Source organism: Homalodisca vitripennis, chromosome 8 (genome assembly GCF_021130785.1).
Source record: "Homalodisca vitripennis isolate AUS2020 chromosome 8, UT_GWSS_2.1, whole genome shotgun sequence".
NCBI classification, from domain to species: domain Eukaryota; kingdom Metazoa; phylum Arthropoda; class Insecta; order Hemiptera; family Cicadellidae; genus Homalodisca; species Homalodisca vitripennis.
The window spans coordinates 118,228,719-118,254,644 of record NC_060214.1 but is presented as its reverse complement, the minus strand read 5'-3'; the positions used below and the strand labels follow the sequence as shown (position 1 = coordinate 118,254,644).

The window sequence follows — 25,926 nt, the reverse complement described above, 5'->3', positions numbered from 1 at the left end:
TACAATATTGTTTTATGTAAAATAGATTAGTTTATATATATTTGTACCACTGACTATCATACACAATTATGTGTCAGTACAATAAAGTAAATTAAATTAATTAACTCCCGTTTACAGAATTTTGATCCTTGGGCTATAGGCCTTTTAGTACGAGTTTGAAGTTTTCAAATAAACACTCAGTATGCAACCTTTCACTAGTACACACCTGTGTCCATAGACTACAACCGCGTTACCTTGAACTACCTGGGTACCGGTATCAACAATGACTGCATGCCTTACTCACTATAGATAGGCGATGATACGAAACCACGTGACCTCTCCCCCTCTACCTGTACCTGTCATGTGACCTGTGTTCCACCTTGCTTTCCAACTTCTCCAGCACTGTAGTGGCTGACCGCGTCGAACAAGGATACGTAGTGGCCTTCCCATGGGCTCCAGCTTATCCAGACGTGTTCTCCAGGTAAGGTAGTAGCAATTGCTTTAACATCATTTCCAGCAAAGACCTAGTTATTTTAGTCTATGACAGTTTTCAACAGCTGATGTAGAGTACTAAATGCAAGAATTCCTTTTACTCTACAGATAGAACATTTTATCACCACTGTCTTTGCACCAAGTTCAAGCACAAGCATTAAAGATACATTGTAGGTTTTTAACATTTGTAGCCTTGAAGCCATTTTGCATTGAAAAGTACACAAGATTTTCCTTGAAATCCATAGACGAAACTTTTCCTAAGAGAGAAATCCATCAGCAGCCGCGCTAACTATTGTTGAGGTCAAAATGGAAAGGCATCAAAAGGGTTAAAACATGAACGGATAGTTTTGTTCAGATACCGTATTTTCCTTCCGACATATAAAGTCAGGCACGTAAATCAATTTTTAATTGCCGTCAACTTAACAGATATAGACCCTTTTAGTCTCTTTATCTAGTATGTCTGTGATAGAACTATTATTTGTGTACCAAGTGTGTGGTCAAGCTAAAATATCGTTTCTGAAAATCGTTTCATGATCCTTTCGACCTCCACCTAAACCAGCGCAGAAAATCGGCTGAAGATCGATTTCTTTCTAAGGAGAAATATCTTGAATTCATGAAAACCCAAGACGAGTGCAATATAACGCAAATTCTCGTGGCTCCTATTTTCAGTGCTTAGTCAGTGCGTGTGTTTTAGTCAGTACAAAATACACGCCTTTCTAATTCAAAATTTGTGAAAACAGACTGACTGTACGTGGCCATTGCAATATTCAGCATAAAGGTCAATGATGTCGCGAAGCTTTGACTTGTATACATTTTGATTTGTTTTGGCCAAGGCCGTCTCCTACTACAGGCTTGAATAACTTTGTAATGACGTCACGGCCTTCTTTAGCTTGTTGATGTAACCGTTATTCAGTATAGTCCAAAATTGTTAAAATTTACATCGGGAAGCGCTTAAAATTTAATGGGTTACAAATTTTTGAAACGTATTTGGCCGAAATGACTCACGTTATTTACCGCGTATATGTGTTTTGTGTAAAATCTAATAATCGGTCAGAATCAGAATGAGAAATTCTTTGTGATCAGAAATTACAATATGAATAAAGAGCCGCAAGGGACGAATCCTGTGCGTGGCTCTGAGTTCTATTAAAACATTGTGCGCTTACTAAATACTACAGAGAGGCAGAAAAACACTAAAAAATAAAATAAATTTGCAAATATATGGTACAGTATCGGTTAGTACACACTAAACTGCTACAGAATAGTTGTAACCGCACTAAATTACATCAGCTGCCGTAATTGACTAGCACAACATAAACACTTTTCTTCCTTTTTTTAGGTCAGTTACTATATGAAAATAAAAGAAAATAATAAAAGCCCGGACTTCAATTTATTTAAAATAGGCTAAAAAGTGCCCATTCCAAATATATTCAATTAGAATTTGTTATAATAATTTATGAAGTGAAAGATTGACTTTGCAGATATTACTTACTGGAGGGAGGACCAGCTCTAACACAATTCTTGTATGGATAAAGTCACTCAGAAATTTGACACATTCAAACGTACTCAGGGCAAATCAGAAGCTCTGCGTTATCAGCTCCTACCTCCACCAAAAGTCAAAGGGCAAATTCTTCATTTAGTTTAGTATTGATATTGATAGTTTAGTGATATATTCATTATATGATTATATTTTAAACTATGACAGGACATTTGGCATAGTTTTTGTGTCACAAAAATAAAAAAACGACGATATCGGTTCTCTAAACGTTGTATTCCTGTCATAACACACAACGATGGCAAATTTACTCAGTTTACGAGTAATATCATTTTAGCGATTAGTTACTTTGCAAATTACTGAATTGACGTTAGCTTCACCGGTGTGTCTATTCTGTGATTGAAGATAAGGCGAGGTTTTAAGTAGTGGACATATTTGCTTTTCGTTACGTTACATATGTGTACCTAGGGGGGGGTGATGAGCAAAAAAGATCTCCCCCTCTACCCCAAATCAAGTAAAAATAGAAAATGTTCATATATTGCAATCTAATTCATTCAAATTTAGCTTTATTCAGATATATTCCACACCCCTGATGTGGAGTGCTCTTCAGTTAGATCTACCTCCCCACCCCCCATAACAGAGTTCTAGTTACGCCACTGCATTCTGGCTACATTCAAGAATTGATTTGCCTTTTTGTTTGAAAACATTCTTCTTGCTATGAATTGTTAAAACTCACAATACAAATATATCAAATTATTCTTTACGATAGGGTGAGGAAAGATAGACCATTTATAATATTAATACCAAATTGTTTAAACAATAAAATTGAAGGTCGCTTTGCTGTAACAAATTATTTTCAAACATTTTGAATTGTTAAGAACATCTCAATAATTACAAGTACAGAACTATCAATCAACCTTTTTATTGCCATAAAAAAGGTCATTGAAAAGTCTCATTAAAGCTTTCATTATAAATATAGCCAAGTCAGTTATAAATCTTATATTATGCAATGGGGAAGTTAAAAAAATGTTATATAATAGGAAGAACTCAGCGCATAAAATGGGTTATCTTACAGCCATAAATAATATTTACTTAAAAACCTTTTTTGTTTTACTTTAGCACAAGGGTATAAAATGGGTGTACATCCTCAGTGCAATATCCCCGTGCAATAACAAAATGGATAACAAGAGTTTTGCTCAATCTATTAAAATGAATACATGCAGCATTTTTATTTCTGGTATTGTGGGAGAGTTTTTTACTGCTAGGCTATACTAATAGAGGATTTTGAAAGATATATTTCATAAGATCAAAGAGATACAGATTTATTATGGTCTAAATTGTACAGATAGTAAAAAGAGTTATACAATGTTCAGGTGGCTGTGAATTAGTAATTATTATTATGGACTTTTTGAAAGATAAGAATGTTATTATAATCAATTGAAAAAAGGCAAAATAAGCCGTTCTTACGTAGTTCTCACAATAGCGTGACTAGATAGGTTGCTTTGAGAGTCGTAATTTACAGATTTTCTTAAACTAAACAAGATATTTTGAGTTTTAGATGCATTTAGATGGAAACCGTTGTTTTTAACCCAACTTGAAGCTTATAATAAAATATTTTGTGTTAGAATGTTCAGTTCCTCAATAATATTGCTAGTATTTAAACATGTTGAGTCATTTGCATATATGATTGTTGTGGCAGAGACTGACGATGGCAAGTCAGTAATACAGACCAAGAATAACAAAGGACCTAATATGAATCCCTGAGGGACACCATACGTGACATTTATTTCCTGAGACCATTTACCATTGTTATAAATCTTTTGCTTTTGGTTGCTGAGATAGGATTTTATAATTGAGAAAGGTACACTGCCTAAGCTACAGTATGATAATGTCATTGTAAGCTCATTGATGTCATTGTAAGATCATTGATTTCAACATGATCCAAAGCCTTGTTCATGTTACATAAAGTAACCTCAGCGATTGCCTTCTCCTCAAAGGTTTGCAAGACGTCTCAAACTAATTTGTCTAGAGCTTGAAAGGTAGATTTATTTTTTCTAAACCAAAAATTGCATCGAATTTAGAAGGTTTTTTGTTTCAAAATAATTAGAAATTTGCTTATAAACCAGGATTTCAAGTAGTTTACCAACAACAGGAACTACAGAGATGGGGCGATAACTTTCAGATTTATTTTTGGGAACCTTCTTAAACACTGAACAAACTCTTGAGATTTTAAGTCCTTCAGAAAAATAGCTTTAATTTAAACAGAGATTAAAACATATTGTAAGAGGGGCAACCATACCTGAAATAATTCTTCAAGACGTTACTGGACATGTTGTATATGACACTAATGTTGCTTAGGTTTTTTTAACAGATTCGATTATATCCTCGGGTCTGATGTCTGTCCATTCAAAGCTTACTGGTAGTAGTTTAATGTTACTTTTTTTGTAAACATTCTCTTGCAGCACAAGAAAACATTTCCCGAACTGTCTTTAATTCCTGAGACAGATTTAATGAAAAAATTATTAAAAATATCAGGGGCAATGTTAATACTATTTACAATTGGCACCTGAAAGACGAGTGTTACTGCTGATAATGTTCCATGCACCTTTACACTTTGATTTATGTAATTTTCATGTATGTTGGTGCTTAGCTGAAGCAATAGCTTCTCTGTACTTGTTTATCAGGACTAGAAAAACTCTGTCTTAACTTAACATCATTTTTTTATATATACTATGATACAAAAAATTTGCCTTAATTTTAGCCAAATTATGGTTATACCATTCATTTTTTTATATTTTTTGGCTTATTTGAGTCAGTTTTGAATATTTAAAAAATATACCGAGTATAACGTAATAATATGTGAATGTTGAGTTCTGCTTAGTGTGATAAATGTGAATAATGTGCATAAAAAATAACAATGTAATAACGGAATATGTGTATGTGAACTTGTATAACCGTTGTGTATTGTATGTTATTGTAAAAATTTAGTACAATATCTATGAATAAAAACTTGCACCTTTGACATGTTTTTTGGCTCTTTTAGTTATTTCTGAAAATGGTAATTTTCCTATACTGTGTCTCGTACGTGTTACATTGTATACTGTATATTTAATCACGATAATGACACAGTGTATTTGTATGCATGTATGTATTAACTACATATTTTTAAGTAACAATAAATTCATCCAAATTTTAGAAATAATTTTGAAAACAATTGTTTCTTAATTATGCACTTTTTTATGTAGACACACAGTCGATTAAGAATCGTTAAAATTGATTTATTCTAGCTACCTATAATCTAATGTCACACACTGTATTGTACTGTGTATTATGACAGTCTACAAAACTAATACTTTTTGATTTCTGAAACATATTTTCTTAATAGTTACTAATCAATTAATAAATGAAAGTAATTATGTAAATTATGAAGGCCGTTCTGAAAAAATTCTTTTTACCCTGGAGGTCATATCCTTGGCTCAAAATGGGTAACAAACTAACTATATGGAATTACAATGCAAATTTTCATTACATAAAACGTCCATAAGTAGTTCAGAATGGCAGCGCTTTAAACCATTTTTGACCTTGGATCACTTTTCCCTTGACTCAAAAATTGCTGGAAACTATCCTGACTCATTTATTCCACAGAATGTACACGCAAATTTTGTTTTCTTAACCACAGATAACTTTGTTGAATAGAAAGTGGTTTCCTTGGTCCTTCGCCCCATTAGCTCCGAAATTCGTCACAAAAATGTGCAAATTCTCCATAAAACGTTCATGCTGATCTATTGTTGTATTTACACAATCAAGAATACTTTACTTAAAATCACCGAATAAACTCAAGCCATATGGTGACAACTGAAAACAGTGCTGACTGTGCTGACAACATCACATTCCACACCTGACCTAGTGACAGCAGCTTATTTGTATACACAGCCGTCAACAATCAACAGACCTGCTTCCCACCTGACCTTGATTTTCTAAACAATCTGCCGCATGAAAAAATTTAACCACGAGGAGGCTGCCAAACCTCGTTATAAAAAACAGTTTTCCATTTTGACATTTAAAAAACATTAACCACGAGGAGTCTGCCAAACCTCGTTATAAAAAACAGTTTTCCATTTTTGACATTCAAAAACATTAACTATGAGGAGTCTGTCAAACCTCGTTATAAAAAACAGTTTTTCATTTTTTACATTTAAAACATATATTCATTTTTGAACAATAAAATGGCCACGGACACAAATGCTCTATATGAAGTAGGAGTTATGGTATTTGCAAAGGTAAAAGGCTATCCCTACTGGCCGGCAGTGATAAAAGGGGTTACAAAAACTGACAGAACTACCAAATACAATGTCACATTCTTTGGAGATGAAAACACTGCAAATGTCAAACAAAATGACATGTGTCTGTATTCAGAATACAAATTAATTCATGGAAAACCAAAAACAGACAATTTCAAAAACAAAAAATTTAATGAGGCATTGAAAGAAGCTGAGACATTTTTTAAAAACCCATCTTGTAATAAGTCTCTAACAGAGAGCAACTCCAATAAAACCCTAAAAGGCTATATTAGTCAAGACTCAATATTAGAAAGTACACTACCAGAGCTAGAAGAAAGCTTAATTGAAAGTGAACTGCAAAATGGGGAAGACAGTCTAATCATGGCAGCAAAATTGGGAAAAGCACTGCTTAAAGAAAACGAGGCCCTCAAAGAAGACAATCGAAGGTTAAACTTCTTGCTAAACAGTATGGAGGCTAAAATTGAAGATTACAGCCGAGAGGAAGAAACTTATCTCTCAAGAGTAGAAAATTTTCAACAAAAAATTTCTGATATGGATAGGCAACTTGGAAAAGAAAAGCAACTACTTATTGATACACAGCAAATCTTTGAAGACCACAATAGACGACAAGCACAAGTTCTAAATGACTATGAACAAAAGATTAAAGAGCTATCTAAAGAAATATTAATTTTAAAAAAAACGTTTAAAAACCCAAGAAAATATGTCCCAAGAAAAGGTTCTTGAAGAAGCTGGTACACAAACAGACTCCCCACCATTTTCAGTAGCTGAATCAACCCCACTAGTAACAGAGATTGTTCAACTAAAAAATAATCACTATCTTCTAGAGCAAAAACTTAACCGTTTAAACCTAGATAGTCAAAACCGTGCAGAAAATCTAACAAATCAAAAGAAAGGGGAAGCTGTAAACCAATCTCATAACTCTTTAAAAAAACAAAAGATTAATGGGAATTCCAAAAATAAATTTAGTATCTCTTTACAAGTACAAAAAATTAAAGAGCAAACAACCTACCCCAAAGAACCTTACAACAACCCAGTCCTAACCATATCAGATAAACAGCGACCAATTCCCACATGCATACCAAGGGACAAAGGAGACTTTGAAGTGATCGAAGTGGAAGCCATGTTTCACAGAGAAAATATTTGTACAATGCCGGAGTCTAAAGATTACAAAAAACCAGCTCAGAAATCTAATAAGTCACCACCTTGTACAGCTAAACTTAAAGCACCCAATGAAACATACCAGGACTTTTTCGACAAGTATATTGAGCACTATAAGGCAACACAAGAACTTACCACTACTAACGAAAAGTCTCTATCACCCCATCTGACGACAGTAACTGAAAATACAAGCCAAAAAAACAACCACCATTTTTTAGACCAAACCCAACAGAAAAAGATCAAATTCAAAAACAGGTATATTATAAACTCAAATCTAAAACAAACCTAAGTAACCTAAAAATACTACAGCAAAACATCCGTGGACTAGACAAAAAATTAGACAGACTTAACCACCTTCTTAATGACATTGACCCCAATATACTAGTGCTTACTGAACATGGCCTGAAAAAAATAGAAATAGAGAATACAAAAATTGAAGGTACTTTCTCATAGCAGAATACTGCAGAGAAAATCATAAGCTTGGTGGTGTTGCCATATATGCCAAAGAAACCCTCAAAAACTGCACAACAGCAACTGACATATCCCACCTCTGCCAAGAATTTAACTGTGAAGCAGCCATGGCAGTAATTGAATCCATGGGTAAATACATACACATTCTTGGGGTATATCGATCTCCCAAAGAGAATGTACGAGCCGGTGTAAATGCCTTATCCAACATCTTAGAATATACTCAAGCACACAGTAAATCAATCATGCTTGCTGGAGACATAAACATCGACAGGATGAAAACAACCCTAGACAACACTATCCTAGAAGATGAACTACACACCCATAACATCCGAAGACTGCCACTTCCTGCAACACGTATCACACATAGCACTGCCACCTCAATTGACTTCATAAGCACAAACATAATCGAGGACAACATTGGCACAGCCATACTTGAAACTGGACTTTCTGACCATACTGCTCAAATTATAAAAATATATGACTGGAGAGTAAACATCCCTCCACAGATCATTCTCAAGAGAAACTTTTGTTATTTGTCAATACAGACCAGATAAAATCTCTCCTAATGAATAAAAACTGGAATGCTGTCTATATGGCCCCAGATGCAGAGCAAGCATACAACATCTTTCATAGAACTCTCCAAGCAACGCTAGACATTGCCTGTCCTACTAAAAAATGTAGTCAAAAACACAAAAGGAAACATGTGTATGTGTATTATGACAACGAGGCCAAAGACCTTAAAAATGACTTTCTAAAAGCCCTGCACAAATTTGAGACCACAGGAAATACCCAAGACAAAGAAGATATGGTGGTAAAAAAGAAAAATTATGATAAAAAACTTAGAGAAATAAGAAAAAATGCTAATGCTGACTTCATCAACTCAGCTGACAACAAAAGTAAAGCTCTTTGGAATGTCATAAACAATGAAAGAAGAGGAAAACATCAACTACAGCCAAACATATGTCTCTCAGTGAATGGGAAACATGTGGACAACCCCACACAAACTGCAGACCACTTTAACACCTTCTTCACAGAAGTAGCAGAATTGACGCTGAAACAGAATAACTGCTCCCCAGGGAACGCAGATGATAATGAAAATTACGAAACTCCACTTAACTATGTTGATAAACCTCTATATCTAACCCCAACATGCATCAATGAAGTACGGAACATCATAAATGCCCTAAAATCAAAATCTTCAAGTGGAGTGGATGAATATTCTTCTAAAATTGTGAAACACTGCTCTGAAGAGCTAATGCCGCCTTTAGTCAGCATAATTAATAAGTCCTTCAGCCTTGGTGAGTTCCCTACAGCCCTTAAGCTCTCTAAAGTATACCCCAAACATAAAAAAGGTTCAACACTGGAAGTCCAAAATTACCGTCCCATCTCTCTAATCTCAACATTCTCAAAAATCATAGAAAAAATAGCTCTACACAGACTCATGGCTCACCTAAAACAAGAAAATCTGATAACCGAAAAGCAACATGGATTTTTGAAAGGAAAATCAACCAGCTCTGCCATCATCAGCCTTGTTGAACATGTTATTGACCAAATAGACAAAGAACAATACGTATCTGCACTCTTTCTTGACTACAGCAAGGCGTTTGATTGCCTGGGCCACAACATCATCTCAAAGAAATTAACATCATTAGGAATCAGAGACACAGCTAACAAATGGTTTGTAAGTTACCTCACAGGCCGATCTCAAATAGTCAAACTGCAAACTACCATTTATGGTGTAACTACTTCACATCAATCCAATCCACTACCTGTTACCCGCGGAGTACCGCAAGGATCTGTTTTGGGCCCAGTTCTCTTTGTCTTATTTGTGAATGACTTCCCAGCTTATATACGTGATCACAATACCACTTGTGTGATGTATGCAGACGATACAACATTGTTGATTAAGAATGACTCTGCTGAAGGAGTGTACGAAAGTGCCACAAGCTCTCTCAGTAAAGCCCTCAATTACTGCAGAAGGAATGATCTAGCCATGAATCCATCGAAGACAGTTCACATCAACTTCAGCAAGAGGAAGGACCATATCCCTAACCCACTTGATGTATCAAGAAAAGACCATATCAAATTCCTTGGCGTAACTATTGACCACAAACTTACGTGGACTGAGCATGTAAACCAGGTTTGCAAAAAAATCAGCACTGGTATATATGTAGTACGCCGAATAAAATGTATCGGCAACTTGGAGGCAGCAAAAACAGCTTACTATGCTTTGGTGGAAACTCATGTGAGGTATGGACTTGCTGTTTGGGGTGGATCCTCTGCAGGAAACCTGAACAGAGTACTACTCCTGCAGAAAAAAGCTATCCGAACCCTAGCGGAACTCGAACACCAACAAAGCTGCCGACAAGCATTTAAAACCTTGGGAATTATGACAATTACTGCACTCTACATACAAGAAGTAATTTTGCACGTTGACCAACTGCATGTACAAACAGGAAAAATCCTTCATACACATAACACACGCCATGCAGGAAATTACACACTACCTCTACATCGGACATCACTTTTCGAGGAAAAACCATCCTACATTGGTAGGAAGCTGAGGAACCTCCTGCCACAAGCTGTGAAAAACCTCAAGGGAGCTGCCTTGAAAAGATGTCTTCACAACTTCCTGGTGGACCACCCAATATACACCATCGAAGAATTCACAGAAGTAAACAAGGAAGATTGGAGGCTCTGACATCTTGTATTGATTATTTATTAATATCAATTATGTAATTTGTTAACATTGTGACTCTATTACTGTTCTTGAAGAATATGTTAATAAAGAAATATGACTATGACTATGACTAAGTAAATCTAATTTTATATCATTTTGTACAAAACAAACAAGGAATAAAATAAACCCGCAAGTAGCTATAAATAACGAAATAATAGAACAAGTTGAAGTAACAAAATTTTTAGGGCTTTTAATTGACGAAAACCTAAGTTGGGACAAGCACACTGATCATGTGGTAGGCAAAATGTCAACAAGCTTATTTGCTCTGAGACAATTGGCAAAGCACTGTAGCTTGGAAACATTAAAAATAATATATTTTTTTTTAGTTCACTCACATCTTGCTTATGGGATAAGCATATATGGAGCAACAAAAAAGGGAAATTTAGATAGAATTTAATACAACAAAAGAAATCATTAAGAATTATGTGCAAATTAAAAAGAGAAGACTCAGTCAAACATCTTTTTGCTAATCTAAAAATATGAACTGTATATGGGCTCTATATTTTAGAAACTATGACTTACGTAAAACAGAACTTTGACCCGATTTTTATCTGTAAATAATCATATTCACAACACTCGATTAAATAGACAGGTTGAAACACATCATTTAGGTATTTTTAAGAAAAAAACTAAATATATGGGAACAAAGTTTTTGTATATGCTACCAAGGCATATTTTACTGGAAAATAATTTATGTAAATTCAAATTTAAAGCGAAAGATTATTTAATAAATTTATCTCTATATTCGCTAGATGAATATTTTCTCAGCTAGAAGTAAGCAATTCTGACCTAACTGTTGTAAGGAATCTAGGAGGGGCCATTCTATGTTTGGTATAACGTAATATATTTTAATATAAATAAAATCTATATTAAAGTCCTATCTAGTATTAAGTCTTGACCATTTGTAATTTGACGCTATTTATTGTACCTTTGTACATAATATGAATAAAGAATGTTTGAATCTTGAAGACACGTAAATAAACAAATGTTACAGTTGCAACTGTCATGGTGTTTATCTCGTTGTCTGGCGATGATAAACTAGTATTTATGTGTGTGACGGTTGGTTTTAACTGCATTAAGCTATAAAAAAAATCATAAAAAATTCTATTTTATATTTTGAACCATTTCGATATCCATTTGAAATTGACTTCCACCAAAATAAGCTCAGTGGACTTGAATATCTCAATGGACTTGAAGCTCAGTGGAAATCAATCAGCTCAGCTGATTGATTTCTTTCTTAGGCTATCGATTTCAAGAAAAATCAGATTGTGTACTAATTTATACAGTGCAACTCTGGATCCTAGACTATAATCTTTTTATTATTATTTCTATGGTCAACAATATCACATAGGTTCGTAATAATACATGTATAAACTATTATTTTGTTATATACTAACTATTACTGTAATAAATAAGTTGATCATTAATATTTGTAAGTTTATCGTCTTAAAAACTCCCCTGTACATAACGAGAGCAAGCCATGTAGAGCTGTCCATGGAAGAAATGCGGGTTCCTTAAATCCATTCCAGCCATTTTAACTGTTCCCCTTAAGCTTTATTTACTATCATAGAAAAACAAAGTTGGACTTGCAACTGTAGTTTTTTTAATTGAAACTGATTATCTGAAGGGAGCGTGGGAATACAGAGTATAAAGACTGTTCCACCTCTCACATCCAGCAAATGCTGTTACCTCGATGGTATCTAGCTGTAAAGTTTTAATTTACGTCTTGTGCCATTGGATAGTTTTTTGAGGGATGAGGTCCCATAGCAAAATCATTAGAGATACATCTTTTAAGCACAAAAGTAAGGTGAAATTCCTAGAGGATTAAGAGTTTGTAGAAACTTAACAGGATAATGAACAGCGTCTTCTGATTCTACAACTGATAGATCGGTACATCAGTAGATACAATGTAGCAATGGTAGGAGTTTATCTCCTTTTCACCTTCCTTTTATTGCAGCGTCTGGTATATGACGGTGTCTCAGACTTGACTCCTGGAATCTGGAGTCATGTTCGTCCGAAGAGATTGAAAGGAAGACGGCGACAAAGCAGAAAAATATATCTTTACATCGTTTTGACATCAGAAACACCTATAAATAGGTGAAGTGGCAGTCTCATTAGATGCACAATTGAGTGCACTACGATGTACTGACAGAACTGCAATAAAAGGAAGGTGAACTGGAACTAAACTCAACATTCAAACAGTGGATAGCAGCTCTAATAAAGATTGTTGAGGTGTGTTGCAGAAACGGTTTTAGGAGTCTGGATCGTCTCTGAGCTAGTACCCTTCTTTACAACTCAAATAGTGTACGTACGTCAAATTGTTTCTATTAATGTCTTTAGGTCTTGAACAACCTTATAATATTTTCCCGAATATTTACAGTACAATTATTCAATTCCTGTAACCTCCCGTCTGCTATTGTCAAACAGTAAGTGTGAGAATCCACCAGGTATTAGGACACTGTTGTGCTTAAATATCCTTATGTTTAAGCACAAACATTTTCTACAATAAAGTAGTTATGGTGGGAAGGGTTGATTCAATGTGAATGTTAAGTTTAACTCCAGTTTACCTTCCTCTTAGTGCAGCCTCTAGAATCTAACGCTGTCACAGACTTGGCTCCTGAAGTATCAACAACGAGGAATCTGGACAATCCTGGATGAGACAGTGAGAATCTTTTCACCTAGATTACACTATATTCTGTAGTCTAGGTGTCTCTGATGTCGAAACGATGTAAAGAGTTCATTTGAACTTCTCATCACTAACTGTTTTTGGATCTTCAGACAAACATGGCTCCAGATTCTTTGTTTGGGCTTGCGAGTAATGAATTAACTAAATATTAATAGTATTAAAATAAAATAACTGTGGGGATTAATTTGTTTTAAGGTAAATTATACTCTTATATCTACGCCAAAAAAATAAGATTCTACTATTAGGCAATAGGAATCAAATTCTAATAGGATCAGTTGCTCCTTAAAACCCAGCGTGTTTCTTGGATTATCGAGGTTAATTAATTTCCACACATCTCGCAAATTACAAAATCTGTATTAATTTATATGTTTAATGACGTCTTTTCAATAAATGAAAGTTAGAGCATTTTTGTAATAACTTATGATTTTGGAACAATGAAACGTAAATACAATTTGTAGGAAAATGCAGCTTTCTAGATGTGTGTGAAGAAACATTGTGAAGAATGGTAGATCAGCGTGCACAACATCAACTTATTTTAATATCTAACATACTTACAGGCTTTTTCCAGAATCCTTTCATAGAATACATCTAGAGCCTATAAAGAATATTTGTACAGTTCATGGTGCAAAGCTTATTATTTTTTTTAAATTGTGATTAGTCAGTGAGTCAGTCAATGGTGCTTGGCTTCATAAAATGTGTCTGCCGGGGTTGTTTTCCATCCCCCTTTACATTCCTGGTTTACTTCTCAGTAAAAATATTTTGCAGGGTATTTGTCTTCATTGGCAGTTGGGAATCTTACATGACAGAATGTTATTAAATAGTTTTAATATTTGTAAAAAGTAACTAATTGTCACTAGAGCCCAGGATTCATAATCAAGGCTAGAGCAGACCTTACAAAAATAGACTGATGACATTTGAGACAGTATTGCCTTATAACTGCTGACCACCAGCTATTCTCTGATGTAATTGCTGACGGATCTGTAATTTTTTAAACTGTGTAAAACTAACAACAGTGTATGGTGCGGGATGTAGAGGGGATTAAGTGCAATAGCCACCATCACAATATTTTGGTGCAGGATGCTAGCTATCTAGTTATATTAGTCAATTTTCAAACCACTTACATATTACATTCTACCAGCTTCTTCTTATTGGAATCAAATAGTTAATTTATGAACAAACACTCCAATAATTATGACATGTTATTATTGTGAGGCCTTTCATGTTCAACGAACACATCATCAAGCCCACATAACTGAAATAAAAGTAAAGTAATAATACAAAAAATTTAGGCTTAAATAAAAATACATGCTATTAAACATATAAAGAGATAAAATTTCAAAGACCGGGGTATGTCTACTGTATATGTCAAAATTAATATTTAATTAGATTAAAGGCATTAATGGTGAATTTTGGAAAGGTCCCAGGCTCATTATCATTATAAATCATTTTGGTTCTTCTGCAAAAAAATTGTTTCGTAAGCATCAAGGAATTTTTTTATATCTTTTAGTAATTTTACTTGTGAAAAGCAGTGTTCAGTATGAAGTGCGTGTTTTGCCATGGCCGGATCTTTCCTCTTGTTGTTATTTCAGACATGCTTTATGTTCCTTGACTCTTTTTTATCTTCTTTTTTATTTGGCCAATGTATTTTAAATTACAGTTGTCACAATTAATTTGATAGATTCCAGATTTTTCATCGTCATCATTTTATTCTTTGGATTTCCTAATATATTTGTTAGTTAGATTTTGGAATTTGAGGATACATTAATATTGGCATTATTTTTAAAACTTTTAGTAATTTCTGTAGTTAAATTTTAAGAAACAGAGTTCCATTTTTCAGGTTCTTTGCGTTTAATCTGAAAAATAGTTGTTCTAGAATTGTTTTCAATAATTTTCTTTTCTTTTTTATCATGTTATCAATCATTTCAGTTCTGTAGCCATTAAATAATGCAATTTCTTATATTTTCTTTACTTCTCTTTTTTATAATTTTCCGTTGATAAAGGGGTATGTAAGAGCCTGTGGATTAAACTGTGAAAAGCTGCTATTGTTTGTGAAGGGGAATGAAATTAATCAAATGGGATAAATCTGCCATTTTGTATATTAACTTTTACATATACAGGAGACATACTTTCTGGTCTTTAAAATTATTATCTCTTTGTATTTTTAATGACGTGTTTTTATTTAAGTATAAATTGTTTGTATTATTACTTTACTTTTATTTCAGTTATGTGGATCTGATGATGTGTTCATTAAACACAAAAGGTCTCACAAAAATAAAATTTCATAATTTTTGAAGTGTTTGTTCATAAATTAAGCACTTACATATTGTCTTGTTTTTAGACACCAACGTCCAACGAATCCGAGTCGGTGTTAAACAAGAAATGGAAGAGTCCATCTGCATACGCAGAGATGCTGAAACCTGTTAATATCAGGCACTTCTACAAATGTATGGACCAAGATTGTGTCTTTACGCATGATGATAAACATAAATTTATGAAACATCTCAAGAATCACAATAAACTGGGTAAGTTCCTCGTATTTTTTTGTATTTTACATTGTAAGTAGGAACGATTTATACTTTTGTACACAATTTCCTTATAGATTAATGGACGAAGTCTTTATTTGCGAGAAAATGGTCAAATTGCTTTATATGCTACAAAATAAGAATCTAAGAAGGGGACTACGTTGTTTTAAACACGATTTCTAAGCACATGTGGAGCAACCAAGTTTTCTATACATAACATAGCTACAATGAGAAAAGTTGAATCAATATGAATGTTCACCTCCCACTTAGTTTAGACGACAATGTGAATACTTCTTCACCTAGATTACATTATATTTTGAAGTCTAAATGTCTCTGATGTCAAAACGATGTAAAGAGTTCATTTTGAGCTTCTCCATTTGTGACTTATTTTGTATTTCTTCAGACAAACATAACTTCAGATTTCAGGAGTAAATTCTCAGATTTCAGACACTGCACTAAGAAAGTGAACGAAAGCGAAACTAAACATTCACATAGTTCAATGTTTCCTTCAAAACCTGAGCTAGTAGCTAGGTATAGTAGCTCTGTTGTAATACTAAGCGGTTTAAGAGCAATATTTCTACCATATTTCATATTACAGCTAAGAAGTTCATAGATGAGGAGTTCTTGAGGCTTTTGACTCAAAATAAACTTGAACATTTCTATTTGAGCTGGGAAACATTCCATTATACTTGTAATATATCACTAGATTCATAGACATTACTCCAGGTTCAAAGGTTCTTTCCTTTATAGGTTGAATTAATTCTGTCTTTGTATGCTCTAAATTATTTTAAATTTATGTAAGTCTGGTCTTCATGGCAAGTTGATCTGAAATCATTGGTTTATTGCTTTGGTATTGCTTACTTGAAGTGAGGAAATAATAGTTGTAATATTACCAAATCAATGTACAACCCTGGATTATGGAACCTTAAGAAGGTTCTACTATTTTCCATTAACCAAGTTGATTCCAATATTATGATTTTTAGGCCAAAACTTTCAATAAAATCAGTAAAAGCTTTTTATTTGTTGTCTATTTTCTGAGATAAGGAGAGAAACATGAGGATAAGGATTTCTTTGTTTACAATCTCAGAGTTTTGCCATTCAACTGCTATGTAAAGCATATTTAGTATGGTCAGTGGTATGGTATTTTTAGTGATCAGTGCTTTAGTGTTATACCATGTTCTTTCAAAGTAAAAAAAACTCAAAGCTGCATTTTTGTTCAATTTGTAGGGTGAATATTAGGTGCAGTTACAATGTTCGAAGAAGTTTATTGGGATATCTAATTGCATAGTAATTAATTACTACCATTAAAATTACCATTGTTATCCACATAATTCCAATAAAGTTTTGTTCTTTTGTTTTTTTAATAACTTGTAAATATTTTGCTATCATATTATTTGTTAGCAACCAGGATATACTTTATGGTATTAAATTCTTTGTTATAATCTTCCTGAAAAAAGTGGCATATTTAGTATGGTCAGTGGGGGTTGATTTCCTATAAAATGAAAGCAACAGTTTATCACCACACATTGTTTCAAAGTAAAAAAAATCAAAGCTGCATTTTTGTTCAATTTGTAGGGTGAATATTAATTTTGCAGATACAATGTTTGAAGAAGTTTACTGGGATATCTAATTGCCTAGTAATTAATTACTATCATTAAAATTACCATTGTTATCCACATAATTCCAATAAAGCATTATTTTGTTACACTTGTTTGTACATGAAAGAATAAATATGATATTTATATTATTGAGATAAACTTGTGATTGAAACCTTGATAATGTAGAATCCATAGCTAGGACATCGTCCTGAATAAACAATTGATTAGGAATGTAACAGTTTTATGTATTTTAGTATTTTTCAATGAGGATTTAGCATTTAAACCATGTTTATACTTAAGAAGCGAACGGTGAGTTTTATGACACTAATTTATTTGTAGGAATAAGTTGAGTTGGAAGTAGGGCTTTAAGGAGTTTTGTTCTTATTTTATGTCTTATATCAACATCAGTGTCTTTAAGCTTAAAAATATTTTCAAAATAGTCAGAAAATTATACTTTTTCTCACTGCTTTTTTTCACCCATGATCCTTAAGATTTTTAATTTTTCTGCTTGAAATGTTATGTAAATTTTGACAATATGTAGTTTGATGATTCTGTTTCAGTGACATGTTTGATGTAGAGTTAATACACCAATATTCTTTAACATTGCAGTTGTTTTAAATTCTTCCTTAAAGATTTTATGACTGGATTTCTAGAATTTTGTAAAATTCCTTCTTAAAGATTTCTTCTATTATTCCTTGTCTACAGCTTTTCTGTTAATAAACACCGGTTAATTTATTTGGTTTTTCTAGTATATAAATTTGGTTATCAGGGTCCTGGTGCATCTGTGCATTCATTGTACAGATTGGTATAAATTTCAACATATTGATCTATATCATTTGGGGTTTTTCAAAGGAATGTTTGAACTATTACTTAAGTAAATCTTTCCAATTAGTAAATTTATACAAAGAAAGGACTTTTCTCTTTTGTAGGTATATACTTACCTACACTTAAAATAATTTGTGAATAACTAAGGATACAATCAAGATAAGATTAAATTTTGAAATAATTATGTGAAATTCCTTTAGTTACAAAAAAGTTTGACAAGTCAGACAGCTTATCAACATTCCTTTAGTTGGCTGTACTGACAGGCATCTTTATTGTAGCCCTAGAGGAACAATGTTAAACTTGTGCACTTTACGACTTTATTTTTTATTGTAGAGGAGAAGTCTCATTTTCAAAATATATTTATATAAGAAAAATATAAGAAAATATATCTTTATTGCATTCTTTGAAAACAAAGAAAAATTCATGATCCATGTGTCATTGTTTGTTGAAAGTACTGAATTCTCCATTGAATAAACTCTGTTTATAAATAGCTTATCTCCAGAATTTTTTAAATAATTTATCTCCAGCTACTTCTTTGTAAAAAGTGTATGATCTTATCTCTAGTGTACCAAAATATAGTCAGTTTGTGTCATATCATTTAAATAAGTTAAGTTGTAATATGTCTAATCTAAATTTTTGTATAGATTTGGTTAAAGTGGAGCAAATTTGTGATGCTGTTATTTCATTAAGTAATAGTTCATATTTGGATGTTTATGGCTTTAATTCAAAGTTGTTATGTACCTTATATTGCCGAGGTATTACCTTCTGAATATTTTTATAGGTATATTTCCAAGATGCCTCAAACTATTAAAAGTTATACCATTGTTTAAAAAAGGATCAAGAACTGACCATAAGAATTTTTGACCTATCTCAACAATTCCAATTATTTCATAAGTTTTTAAGGTGGTAATTAATCGAGAAGTAATAATTATTTTTAAAGTAATCTACTATTATCAAGTAGTCCATTTGGTTTTAGGCCTAAGAGAGGAACACTACACACTATCGTAAATTTTTGTGAATAAATGTATTTATGGTATACGTGATAAGAACGTAGTCATATGAAAGTGTTTTTTGAGTTCTATTCTACAATGTGTAGTATTAAATTTAAAAAATAATGATATTGTAGTATTAAATTTAAAAAATAATGATATTAAAGTATTGATAACTAATAAAAGCCAGTTTTGAGGTATACAAATGTTTTGTCACATAGTTTGTTCATAAAAATTAAAACCCATCTACACAGAATAGAGCAGGCTTTCTGAATAAAGTAAAAAGAAAATCACCTAACTTAAGTACTTTTTATAAAACTTGAATTTTGAACTTAAAATTTGAATCTATGAAACTAGAAATTTTGGCACACGTAAACCTATACAAACCGCTAAAAAGCTCATGCCCTTCCCACTTAAAAGAGGGGAGGGGGAAATAAAAAAATATTTTTTTGCATGAAAAACTAAGGTTTAATTAATTATGAGGTAACATTTTAAAATAATTACAGGTCTATAAACAAATTATTTTAATTTTTTCATGGACTCCCCCTGTATGCCTGTGGTTATAAGCTTTTATGACTTAAGGTGTTGTCCACAATGGTCTTCTCATGTTGCCTTTCACTTTAATTAGTTATTCTAGAACCTGACAGCTGATGTTTAGCATTGCAGTCCCTACCAGACTAGAACCTACAGTCATGAATGTTAACGTCATTACGTCATGAGTGACGATGTGTCTGGGTGGACTACAGACTGTTGCTATTGTTACATTCTCTTGTCATCCTGTATAATTAATCTTGTGACATAAATGTGATAATTAGAGGATTCAAATTGTTTTTAATTACATTCAAGAGTCACTGTGTTTTTATAACACCAAAATTGTCTTTCCAATACCTTTTTGAAAAAAATAAGCATTTTAGTTACAGTCTTGCCAGGAAAGTTTAGGGACACCCCACACATAAAGTGATATACTACTTGTGTCCCTATACTAACAGCAGATTGGCTAACTCTATATATTTCCCCATTAACGCAGTGAAAACAAAGTATTTTGGTGTGACTTTCATTACTTTATGTATAAAATCTTTCAAAATATGAACTTTTTTGTGATTTTAAAATTTTGGAGGAAACACCTGTTTTTTGAAACATTAAAATTGATAACTTCTAAAATAAATGTCCAATCATCTTAATAATTGGTACGTTGTTTTAACATAAGATATGGAGCAAATAAATGCAATTGTGGCAACTAGAAAAAAATAACTCGCAGTTTGGTGATCGCTCAAAGTTCATTTTTTTTTTTACAAACACGGAAATGGCGATGTTTGTAGCTGACGGCAACAAAGCAAATTATGAAAAAGGAGTGCGTGCGCATCAATATCCCTTCTTCTGTTTTGTGAGGAACAAGCTGGTGTGCGTGGATTGCCTACCACTCTCATAGTTCGAGCGCTACAATTCACTAAAGTTATCAGGTTTTCATTTCTGAAAAAAAAATATAAATTTTCACTGCGTTAATGGGGAAATATATAGAGTTAGCCAATCTGCTGTTAGTATAGAGACACAAGTAGTATATCACTTTATGTGTGGTGTCCCTGAACTTTCTGGCAACACTGTACATGGGAAACTCTCCCCAGCAGGTCAGAAATGCATAATACACCATTTTTAAACCTTAGATTTTCAATAATGTATGGGTGAGGGCTTCCTTGCAGGATGTATTTAATGCTCCCCAGATATCTGGGAGTTACTACTCCATCACCTCTAGTACCAGAAACCAAGGACTGTAAATATATATATACTATATATAAAATGTATACAATATTTAAATTATGTATATTAAGTAAGGTATACATTAGGTAAACACTCCAAAGATTTTTATTATGCTTTTAAACTGTGTACTCGTACATTAAATTAGTTTGTATCTATAAAAATAAAGCTATTTTATTGAACATTACTCTTTTTATTAAAGATCAGAAAGGTCCTTCCTCAAATCTTGTTGTGTATCTGACTGTTTGATAACTCTTGGTAGAAAGGTCCTAGAGGCTTGAAACTTGTTATTTAGGTTACTCTTGTCTAAGGAAGAACTCTTTTGATTTTGAGCTCAATGGGCATCAAGATTTTCACTACAAAAACTCAAAACGCTATAGACTTACCTAGTTAGTGCACGCGATACAATAGACAGGTGGTGAAGCAAGTATCAGATAGAGGACATTCGTAAAATCGCTCTTAAGTCCGTCAGATCCTTTAATACTATCAGTTTGTTAAAATTTAAATTTTTTTCATAATAGGTGGCACTAATGATTATACAGAATATTCTATAATAAAGTAAACAAGTAATCATTCTAAAGCTCATATTTAACTATCAACCAATTAGTAATTTGTTCACCATTTCTTATTAATTTCAGATGAATTTAGAAAAGGTGAGAAAACGTGGAACCTGTGTCCGTATTGTCCAAGGGTAATACCAGATATACAAGGATATGTATCTCACCTCCTGAAAGATCACAGCAATTGCAAGATCCAATGTCAACACTGCTTCCATCGTTCTGCAACTCACCACGATGCTCTTGCCCATCTGGTAAAAATACTTATGTCTCTTGTGGTATCTTCCATATATAAGTAATTTACACTTTCTCTATGCAAAGATACCTCTTTCGTGGTATCTTCAAAAAATAAAACATATATGTGATTTACACTTTCTCTATGCACAGTTACATCTGTCGTGGTATCTTCAGAAAAAAACATGTAGGTGATTTACACTTTCTATATGCACAGCTACCTTTTTCGTGGTATCTTCAGAAATAAAACATATAGGTAATTTACACTTTCTCTATGCAGTTACATCTTTTGTGGTATCTTCAGAAAATAAAAACATATATGTGATTTACACTTTCTCTATGCACAGTTACATCTGTCGTGGTATCTTCAGAAAAAAACATATAGATTATTTACACTTTTTATATGCACAGTTACCTTTTTCATGGTATCTTCAGAAATAAAACATATAGGTGATTTACACTTTCTCTATGCACAGTTACATCTGTCGTGGTATCTTCAGAAAAAAACATATAGATTATTTACACTTTTTATATGCACAGTTACCTTTTTCATGGTATCTTCAGAAATAAAACATATAGGTGATTTACACTTTCTCTATGCAAAGTTATCTCTTTAGTGGTATCTTAAAAAAATAAGACATATAGGTGATTTAAATTTTCTCTATGCACAGTAGTAGTCAAGGAGCTGACTTTGCACAGTATAAGCACAAAACATGGTTTTTCTTTAAATCGATATAGAAATTTCTCCCATGAAATTGATCATCAGTTATTATAATTAATTATGATAGAGGTCAAAATGAGAGGGTACTAAAAGGGCTAAACATGTGAAAGGATCATCTTTTCTCTCAGATTATGATTCACATAAAACATTGTAAAACACATAAAAAGACTGAAAGTCACTACTTATTAATGAACTGTATAATATATAGTTAGCGGAAACTGATTAACATTTATTTACGTGCCTAACAATTGATTTTAAGTGTGTCAAGCTATGAAAATTATGATCCAAGAAAAAGATTATTATTCCATTTTTTAAGCCTTTTGATACGCTCCCATTTTGACCTCCTCTACAAATAGAGCGGCAGACAATCAATGCCTTTCTTTGGATAAATTTTTCTGTCAATTTCAGGAAAAATCATATTGTATGCTTATATACTTTGAGTTATAAGTATGGATACACTCTGTTTAGATTTTTGATGGATAAAGATGGAGGGATGGAACTCAGGACACCTTTATAGGAAATAGAAGTGAACGTTTTTAATCACAGAGCTTTCTCTCTCAACCCAGTACAAAATGTCAGCTCATTGAAATTAATATAGTTTAAGTTAAGCATGGATGGATCCTGCTCAACCTTCAATGGACAAAGATAGAAAAATTAAACTCAGAACATCTCTTTATGAAATAAGATGAAACCATTTCCCCAAAATGGGCTTTTTGAGGGGCAGTTTAAAATTTTTAAATGTAAAGTTACAGCAGCACTAGTAATTAGTTATGTTAAGCAACAAAACGACTAAAACTTCTTTTTTAAGGTGCTAAGCAAATGTGATTCCAGTTTGTGGTTTTTGCAATGGTATTATATTTTTGTTGTTTATGAAAACATTACATTTTTACAATATATCAAGTTTACAATTGAAAGTAAAATGTTTAATACTCAAACTATGAAAAATAAAAACAACAAATACCTGCCTAAAAAATTTTCAGGTCAGTGCTGGTTACAGTGGCACTGTCCAAAAAAAGCCACAGCTTATGTCATTAATTTGCTAGTTGTTATATTCTACACCATACAATTTGTTTTTATCAATTAATCTCAATTTGTTTACTTTAAGTTATACTTTATATTCGTTGAAAATAATACTAATAATTATATTTGCAAAATTATAAAACAGAAAACAGGAGGCATTAATCTATATATATAAAAATGAATGTTTGTATGTTTGTCCTTTATGGAATCGTGAACTATTGGACCGATCATGATGAAAATTTGTACGTATATGTATTTTTCCACGGAGAAGGTTTATAAGCTATGCCCATCCCTTTCCCGATTCAGGATTCCGCCCCACTGGTTACAGAAATACCCATAAGAAATGCATTGCAGCAAACATATGTTAACGTCTTTTCAAATTTTTAATCAGCTGTTCTTTGTAAACATATATTACACTTATAGTTTTAAAGCATAGAGTAAGCTTAAGAGAAACGACAAATTTTGTTTAAACTGTTTTTGCAATCACTGTTAAACATAGACTTTACTATCCAGATAATACAATTCAAATTTGACGTAAAAATTCACCTTTAACTGCAATATTTATTTAATATAAACCATGCTCATGCTTGATCAGAAGAGTAATGCAGATATCATAATTACTATCTTACGTTGGCTACAAATATAAAGAATGTTATAAAATCAACCTTAGTTGTTTTTTTTGACAGAAGTATGGTTCTCAAAACTCCGTGTGTACATATTCTCTCGATCGAGACAACAAAGCAAGCTCAATCGTGGCATCGGAGATATAACTAATTTAATCTAAAATTTATTATAGTAAAAAAAAAAATTTACTAAGTAATATAAGGACTTCGGTTCTTAAGATTTGCGTGCGAAGCCGTGGGTAACAGCTAGATAGAGGCAGGAATATGGTACATACCTTCATAATACGCCCAAGAGGCTCACGATGGAACGACTATCAATTATCTCAGCAATGTTTAGAATGTGATAGAAAAAGAATAAGTGAATATAGTGTACTGTTTTCAACGGGAAATTGCGTGCGAAGCCGCGGGCAACTTTTGCAAAAAATTATTGAAATGCGCAGCAAAGCGCGCCGGGCCCGCTAGTATGACATAAAGTTAGGGTTAACTGACACTGTCTCTCTTCACCAGCACATTTGTGTTGACATTGCTATTATTGATTTTTTACATAAACATGATTACATATTTTGTTTTCTTTTTTCATTTCAGCAAGAAGAGCACAAAAAGATAAAACCAAAACATTCACAAAGCCTGACTTGTTTGGGAAGACCAAAACCTAAGGTTACGACGCCACAGAGAAGTTTAAAATAGTTACTGAACAATACTTAAAAACTAAAATAAAATTTTAAGATGATACGAGGAACATTTTTAAAGTAAGGGCTGTTTTAATACACAATAAAACCAATATAGAAAAGTGTATTTTCAGTTTTTACGTAGTATATATATATATTTTTTTTTATACATAATCACCTTGTTTATTCAAGCATTTCACAGCATGTATTCACTCAAATTACATGATTACAGAGAGAAACAGTCCTTACTTTAAAAACGTCCCTCGTATTATTATTGTTAAATAGTGTATTATTTTAGTCATTAGACTTATGTGGTCAGTGTCATAATTAACGTGAAGTTCCAGTTCACACTGTGTTGAAACATTTCATATACAATTAAATATTGAAATATTTCAACCTTGCTGTGGAGAACCCTTTTCAGTCCACCAATGCTAACCTAAAACTTTAAGTTTCGCTTTATCTTACATTGACTGAAACTGAGGTTCATAGAGAGGACAAAATATTTCAAGAATTTAATTTTGTAAGCAATGTTCTGATGCAGTCTGAACTGGAAAACTTAGATCTGTTGTGTTATTGCTATTTCCATTGGGATTATTGTTTTACACATTTAATTATGTGAAATAAATAAAACCATAACAGATGTCCTGTGTAAAAAAACAATTCCAATATTAATAATTACTGTATTGTTTGTTAATGTACATATCTGAAAAATAGTTGTATATTGTAATGTGTTAAATAATAAAATATCTCTCTAGCCATAGTAAGTTTAGAACACCATATTTCAAGAACAGGAATTATAAGACCAGTTATTACATGTTTATATTGATTTAATAAGTAATATAATCCTATTTTATTTTGTAACATACGCTTTTAAGAATACTAATATGTTTGTATATATAAAAAATATTCTATGAAAGAAAAAGATGTTCAATAACATTTCCAAGCTGTTTTGTTATTATTTTGTATATAGCCTTACAAATGATTTAAGAATGGACAGGAATAACATAAGAATATTCTCTCGCTAACACAACTAACTTAATTTATGGTATGAAATTTGTTTGTTTTTACACCTCGATAGCAAGGATCTTTTCAAATTCA

The 25,926-nt window shown here is 32.6% G+C and overlaps 1 protein-coding gene across 1 annotated transcript; it reads left to right on the top strand.

Annotated features, from left to right (window-relative positions):
- Positions 1–358: 358 nt before the first annotated feature.
- LOC124367991 lies at positions 359–25,468 on the top strand. Its single transcript, XM_046825256.1, has 4 exons — positions 359–460; positions 15,658–15,841; positions 21,644–21,816; positions 24,746–25,468. Exons 1-4 carry the CDS (start codon positions 428–430, stop codon positions 24,845–24,847), a joined length of 492 nt encoding a protein of 163 aa, XP_046681212.1. The 5' UTR covers positions 359–427; the 3' UTR covers positions 24,848–25,468.
- Positions 25,469–25,926: the final 458 nt, after the last annotated feature.